This window comes from Macrobrachium rosenbergii, chromosome 47 (assembly GCF_040412425.1).
Source record: "Macrobrachium rosenbergii isolate ZJJX-2024 chromosome 47, ASM4041242v1, whole genome shotgun sequence".
In the NCBI taxonomy this organism is placed as follows: Eukaryota; Metazoa; Arthropoda; class Malacostraca; order Decapoda; family Palaemonidae; genus Macrobrachium; species Macrobrachium rosenbergii.
Window position 1 is genome coordinate 22,824,633 of NC_089787.1, and position 8,008 is coordinate 22,832,640.

At 35.5% G+C, this 8,008-nt stretch overlaps 1 protein-coding gene across 1 annotated transcript; it reads left to right on the plus strand.

Moving 5' to 3' along the window:
• The first annotated feature begins 3,787 nt into the window (after nt 1–3,787).
• LOC136830958 (adhesive plaque matrix protein-like) lies at nt 3,788–6,561 on the plus strand. Its single transcript, XM_067090914.1, has 3 exons — nt 3,788–3,964; nt 5,160–5,315; nt 6,073–6,561. The coding sequence occupies exons 2-3, from the start codon at nt 5,160–5,162 to the stop codon at nt 6,508–6,510; spliced, it is 594 nt and encodes a 197-aa protein (XP_066947015.1). The 5' UTR covers nt 3,788–3,964; the 3' UTR covers nt 6,511–6,561.
• Nucleotides 6,562–8,008: the final 1,447 nt, after the last annotated feature.

Below are 8,008 nucleotides of genomic sequence, written 5' to 3' on the forward strand. Positions count from 1 at the left end.
GAACACCATAACATTCTGCCTTTCGTTAATTCTTTCAAATGAACACCATAACATTCTGCCTTTTGTTAATTCTTTCAAATGAACACCATAACATTCTGCCTTTTGTTAATTCTTTCAAATGAACACCATAACATTCTACCTTTTGTTAATTCTTTCAAATGAACACCACAACTTTCTACCTTTTGTTAATTCTTTCAAATGAACACCATAACATTCCGCCTTTTGTTAATTCTTTCAAATGAACACCATAACATTCTACCTTCTGTTAATTCTTTCCAAATGAACACCATAACATTCTACCTTTTGTTAATTCTTTCAAATGAACACCATAACATTCTACCTTTTGTTAATTCTTTCAAATGAACACCATAACATTCTACCTTTTGTTAATTCTTTCAGATGAACAACATAACATTCTACCTTTTGTTAATTCTTTCAAATGAACACCATAACATCCTGCCTTTCGTTAATTCTTTCAAATGAACACCATAACATTCTGCCTTTTGTTAGTTCTTTCAAATAAACACCATAACATTCTGCCTTCTGTTAATTCTTTCCAAATGAACACCATAACGTTCTACCTTTTGTTAATTCTTTCAAATGAACACCATAACATTCTGCCTTTTGTTAATTCTTTCAAATGAACACCATAACATTCTTTGGAAGCTTGAATTGCCCTGTGGCGGGCTTGTTCCATGAATTCTTCTTCTTCTGAAAATGAATAATAATAACAATAATAATAATAATAATAATAATAATTTGTTAAGAGGGTACTTTTTGGCAAAGGCTGAACACTTCCTCATGGCTGACTGGCAGAGCCTTGTAGCCTCTTACCCAAGAGCTGACAGGCAATTCCTGGTTGCCATTTTTAGTTGAAGACCTTCACCTTTCTTTGAAAACATTTAAATAGCGCCAATAAATTATCATAATACAAAGGAATTTGGCTGTTGTCTGGCCAGGATATTTTGTTTACTGACCTTCAGAGTGTTTTGCAAAGGTCCTAGAGTTTGTCTAGAGAGCTTTCATTGGCCACTGCAGTGCAATTTGGAAGGACCTATAGACCTGTTGAGTTTATCTTGAATATGACAGCCTGTATATAAATAATATATATATATATATATATATATATATATATATATATATATATATATATATATATACATATATAAATATATGACACATTACCACAGTTGAAAAATAAGAGACGGGGTGTAGGTCCTTTTCATGGGTCGCGGCCCATACAGCATATACCGAGACCACCGATAGATAGATATCTATTTTCGGTGGCCTTGATTATACGCTGTAGCGGCTGTACGGAAAACTCGATTGCGCCGAAGAAACTTCGGCGCATTTTTTTCTTGTTTAAAATGTAGATAAAAACGATAGTAATAAAATTAGATGAAAGGAAGTTTTTAAAAAATAATAAAAACAAACAAAAATAATAAGATTAATGTCTTCCTTATAACATTATTATTACTATTATTAATATGTTCTATTTCTACTGATTAAAGAGTGATCTGCAATTTACAAAGTCCATAAAGAGATGAACAATAGGTACTTAAGATGTAAAAGGGAACTCTCTCGATAATCGGAAAAGTGACTTAGCAAAATGTTAAACGTAGTGTTTGCGGATAAATATCAATATAGAAAGAAAGATATCAAAAACGATAGGAATTGTTAATCGTTGTTACACAATTCGCTTTTTCTTTTATTTTTTTTTGGGGGGGTGGGCCACCGAAATGTATGATGTAATGTTGCGAGTTTATGTATGCGTGTATTTACGTACGTAATGTATACGTATACACAGAACGACACAGACATTTTATTTATGTATATATACATACATATATACAGTATATATATATATATATATATATATATATATATATATATATATATTTGTATACATATAAATATATATATATATATATATATATATATATATATATATATATATATATATATATTTATATATATATATATATATAATTTATATATATTAATATATATATATATATACACACACACACATATATATATATATATATATATATATATATATATATATATATATATATATATATATATATATATACCAGTATATATGCATATATATATATATCTCACCAGATGCAGCTCAGTCAGTCTCAAGCGTGATTGCAAAAACTTAAGTCGTATTACAGAAAAATTGATCCATTGTAATTCTGCTGACCTAAGCAATCAATTTGTAACTGGTAGATAGGCGACTGTGGTGGGTCCTACCTTGAGTGGGGGAGGTGGAGGAAATAGCAACTTCATCTAAAGAACAGCTGCTAAAACGTGACTGAGAGAGAGAGAGAGAGAGAGAGAGAGAGAGAGAGAGAGAGAGAGAGAGAGAGAGAGAGAGACTTTTTCCAAAGATGTTTCTGAAGTAAATTGTAAATTTTTCAAAACGCTAAAACATTAACAAATTACGAGAAGAGAGAGAGAGAGAGAGAGAGAGAGAGAGAGAGAGAGAGAGAGAGAGATTTTTCAAAGATATTTCTGAAGTGAATTTTATCAAAATGCTCCATGAAAAAAAAATTATGAGAGAGAGAGAGAGAGAGAGAGAGAGAGAGAGAGAGAGAGAGAGAGAGAGAGAGAGAGACTTTTTCAAAGATGTTTCTGAAGTAAATTGTAGATTTTTCAAAATGCTAAAACATTAACAAATTACGAGAAGAGAGAGAGAGAGAGAGAGAGAGAGAGAGAGAGAGAGAGAGAGAGAGAGAGAGAGAGAGAGAGAGAGAGAATTTTTCAAAGATCTTTCTGAAGTAAATTTTATCAAAATGCTCCAACATTAAAAAATTATGAGAGAGAGAGAGAGAGAGAGAGAGAGAGAGAGAGAGAGAGAGAGAGAGAGAGAGAGAAATTTTCAAAGATCTTTCTGAAGTAAATTTTATCAAAATGCTCCAACATGAAAAATTATAGAGAGAGAGAGAGAGAGAGAGAGAGAGAGAGAGAGAGAGAGAGAGAGAGAGAATCTATTTTCGCAACATGCAACAACTGATTCAGTAATTTACAAAGAGAAACACTTATGAAAGCACAGCCAGAAATATTATTACGAATTTTACGAAATCTCCGAATATTCGTGTACTCAAGGAGACGGAATCGTGTGTCAGGGACGAAGATTCTGGATTATATTACCGAATTATTAACAATTATCGAATTATTTAGTAGACTCTTCACAGGTTGCGTAAGATTCTTGGATACGTTTCAGGTAATCTGCAATCGAGAGAGAGAGAGAGGGTTGGACCATTTTACATTCTTATATAATTCCGGTGGTGTATAACCTTTAAATAAGAGCGTCGTAACTGGATTGCATACATATATACATACATATACACACACGTGTGTATACATACATACATATATATATATATATATATATATATATATATATATATATATATATATATATATATATATATATATCTACACATAAATATATTCATAATATATATATCATATATATATATATATATATATATATATATATATATACATAAATATATTTATATATATAGTGTATATATATACACACATACACAACAAGCATATTAAATATCGCAAGCAAAGCCACCCAAGAATGTCACCCATACAACTATGCCAGTGCCTGAACTTAACTGCACCTGTAAAACTATTCCAGCATGAAATCAGCCTTGCGTCAGCCTGAAGCCTGAATTTCAGTCGCTTCAAGAGCAGAGAGAGAGAGAGAGAGAGAGAGAGAGAGAGAGAGAGAGAGAGAGAGAGAGAGAACGCCTTCAGAGGTGAATCATGAGAAGTGGACTTGGCAGAGTGCGGGCCAAGGCCAGCGAGAGAAAGAAAGAAAGAGAAAAAAAAAAGAAAGACCAGTGTCTTACATATAAATAGGAACGCCCCTCCTTCCTCGGCCGTCAGTTCTTTCCTTCTCCTTCTGCTACTGACACCTCCTCTGTCTCCTCCGAAGGTAAAAGTGGCTAAATGGATATAGTAACAGTACTGAGGATTTTTTTTTATGATTTTTTTTCCATTTTTTGTTGGTAGTGCAGAAGCGCCCATCATTGGCGCTTCCAGCTTCCAGCTCGCTGGTTTGTGAATTCGTTCTGGAATGTGAATATGTAATCTGGAAAGCAGGTTTTAAGTAACAATATTGAGGTTTTTTTATAATTTTTTCCATTTTTTGTTGTCAAAGTAGGTTTTGGCGCTTCCAGCTTCAACTCGAACAATGTGAATATGGAAAGGGTTTTACTGAGGTTTTTTCATGATTTTTTCCAGTTTTTGTTGGTAGTGCAGAAGCGCCTGTCATTGGCGCTTCCAGCTTCCAGCTCACTGGTTTGTGAATTCGTTCTAGAATCTGATGGACGATCTGCAGAGCGGGTTTTAAATCCTTGTCGCTTTGTGTTAAGGGTACGATGACTGACAGGTGATTGATAGGTGAATTGAGGCTTAAGTAAATGTAGAATAACTCTATATTCTGGTATATTATATATGATCTGGAAAGCTGGTTTGTGTGTAAGGGTAGGGTGATTGACAGGCGATTGATAGGTGAATAGTTGAATTGAAGCCTCGTTAAATTTAAAAGTTTTTACTCAATGTTGCCATCATGGTACCGTAATTCGGTAAAATTCATCGCAACTGGGCTTTTATCACGCTCTTAAATAATATATTTTTTGGAGGGTACCATATCAAAAACTAATTTACGTTAGAGTTTTAAATTGTGTACAAGATATTTTAGCATCACTGTACCGGACTGCAACCAAATTCAATATCATTCCGATTTTGTAAATTTGTCTCCAAAAATAATGATATAGCGTTCTCAAAACACGACCAAAATTTTGTTATAACTATCTAAGCCTTCAGAGAAATATATTATGATTACGGCTTCTGAGAAAGATATTATGGCCTAGGGCAAGCGAGCAACTGCTTTAGAAAAAAAACAGGTTTTATCGACCTAGCAAGGCCCTTTGCCCAAACGGTGCCCACAAGGGCTAATTATGACCTAGGGCAAGCAACTGCTTCAGATCAAACAGGTCTGATTAACCCGAGAGGGTACCTTGCCCAAACAGTGCCTCCAAGGGTATCAAGATGTTAAAATGGTTTGGAAACCTGACATGTACTTCTGTACTCTTGTCTCATCTCCTCTCTCTCTCACTCTCTCTCAGATGAACGCGTGGTTAACAGTCGTCCTGTTGGGATCCGCTCTCTCGCTGGCGTCAGCTGATGCTGACTCGGCATATGGGCCACCCCCTCCTCCTCCACCCGCCCCCTGCTACCCGAAAACTGCATACGTCACCAAACTCCAAACGGAGGTGCAGAAGGTAATGTTGACCGGGATCTAGATAAGTCTGTTGCCCTTAAAAAGGAAGGTTGGGTGTCTAGAGGCTCCAACTTCATTCAAATGGAAGTTTGAGAGTCTAGAGGCTCTAACTTCATTCAAATGGAAGTTTGAGTGTCTAGAGGCTCTAACTTCATTCAAATGGAAGTTTGAGTGTCTAGAGGCTCTAACTTCATTAAACTGGAAGTTTGAGTGTCTAGAGGCTCTAACTTCATTCAAATGGAAGTTTGAGTGTCTAGAGGCTCTAACTTCATTCAAAAGGAAGTTTGAGTGTCTAGAGGCTCTAACTTCATTAAAATGGAAGTTTGAATTCTAGAGGCTCTAACTGCCATTACAAAGGAAGTTGGGTCTGAAGACATGCTAACTTTACTTTAAAAAGAACCTTAGACCTCTAATTCTACTTTGTAAAGGAAGTTTAAGCTCTAACTTTCTTTAAAAAGGAGGTGCAGAGCTCTAGCTGTACTCTAAAAAGGAAGTTTGTTTGTTGGAGACTCTAACTTTACTTTAAAAAGGAGTTTGTTTGTCTAGAGACTCTAACTTTTACTTTGAAAAGGAAGTTGGATCACCAGAGACTCTAATTGTCCTTAAAAAAGTTTACATACTTAGAGGTTTTACCTTTCCTATAAAAGGAAGTTTGGATACCCAGAGTCTCTAACTTTCCTTGTTATTATTATTATTATTATTATTATTATTATTATTATTATTATTATTATTATTATTATTATTATTATTATTCACAGGTCCCAGTTTACCAAACCGTTTTCCAGCAACAGTACGTCCCAACGACCGTCTACAACCCCGTCTACAAGACCCTAGTGAACACGCAGTACGAAACCCAGTACGTACCTGAGTACGTCACGAAAACCAACTACAAAACGGACATCAAGTACGTCACCCAGTACCAGACGGCCTACCAAACAGCCTACCAAACCCAGTACGTCACCAAGGTAGAACCAGTGCCAAAGTACGTCACCCAAACTGCCTACCAGACAGCCTACAAGACTCAGGTTGTTTACCAGACTGTCTACAAGACAGAGTACCAGCCACAGTACGTCACGGTCAATAAGGTGCAGTACAAAACTGCCTACCTGACAGAGGTGGTACCACAGTACGAGACTGTGATTAAGAACGTGGAGAGTTACAAGACTGTTTGTCCTAAGCCTGTCTATGGGTACTGAAGTGGTAGAGGGTTTATTTTTTGTATAAAAATGTAAAAAAAAATCTACTAATAAAGGATTTCGTTTGTTTTGTCCGTTGCTTTATTTTCTTTGAGTTAAGATTTTACTTGCATGTACTGGAAAATATTTGGAAATTGTTAAATAAACAAAACCATTTGTTAAGGTGTTATGACACTGTAATGTGCATGATTGCCTCAAAGAGAACCTATCCACCTGCGTATGAGTTTCAGTGACTCACAGATTAGCTCAAATAATTAGCAGAGGGTCATCTCTAGTAAGCTTGCATCACAATCAATCTGAAATTTAACTTCAAAAGGGAATTGATTTTTTAGCACTGGAAAATTTGTGTAAAAAATTACCTTCGCAATTATTTCTCTAGTTGTATCACTTTCAATTTCTGCATTGTTTTGACGTGGTGTAACATAAATTCCTGTTCTTTCAATAAAAAATTGTATCGGAAATCTCCACATCTTAACGCAATGAATTTACGCCGTAGAACGGTGAAGAATGAAGAATTTTTAAAAAAGATATAAAAATATTGCAATTGTTAACAATGTCTGAATGTTATTTTTTTTTTTTACATTTTTAACCTAAGGCATTGTTTAAACACCTATCAAATCATTCCCTTCAACAATTCAATAAAAGTTATGACATTGGAATGAACAAATTACTGAATTTCTGTGCATCTGCCTTACACTTTTCAAGCTAAGGACATTTTTACCTGCCAAATCTTTCCCTTCAACAACTCAACAAAATTTATGACACCGGAATCTACAAATCACTGAAAATCTGAACTCATGTCCTCAAATGTCTTCAGACCTCACGCCTGGCTCTGGAATGTGACAGATCAAATTGTGAACGTTTTCACTTTCCCTAAAAGGTCGGACACTACATGATGGCTACACTAAAACAAGGCGTGGCTCCGGGAAAGAGCGGGTTCTGCTTGGAGCTGCAAGTCACCCAAAAATCTGTAACTTTAATCGGTTATCTACGGATGGTGTCACGAAAATCGCGTGACCTCTTTGTTGAGAGTTATGTACAGATTATGTTTATGCCGACTTCGCCGAGGAATTCCAGGAATTCGTGCTCAGTGTTGGAATGGAATATATAAAATTTAGGTGTTTTAAAGGTGTAACAGGTGGAAAAAGCCTCGCAGTTGCACTATGAAGCAATTGTTAGCAGATGATGCACAGTAAGAAGGCAGATAGATAAGATAAACAGACGTACAGTAATAGGAATGAAATGGGTTGCAGCTTGGGGCAGAAACGACGCTTCAACGAACCTTAACTAATGCCTACAGTGCACCACGTGAGATGCACTGACGGCACTACCCCCTTACGGACCGTGTTCAATATTGTTTGTGCTAGTTGGCAGCAAATTTGTATTCTGAAGCAAGCATTTAACCCTTTCATATATAAGTCTTATCTGCAATAACCAACTCCCTTAATAAGTGATAACTCCATACCAACAAGCCATAAAAATCATAACCATATCTCCA

Excerpts from the sequence above, each read along its gene's own strand:
- LOC136830958 (XM_067090914.1), top strand. The coding sequence starts at position 5,160 with ATGAACGCGTGGTTAACAGTCGTCCTGTTGGGATCCGCTCTCTCGCTG. Across the intron at positions 5,316-6,072 it reads TCCAAACGGAGGTGCAGAAG|GTCCCAGTTTACCAAACCGT; the intron begins GTAATGTTGACC and ends TATTATTCACAG.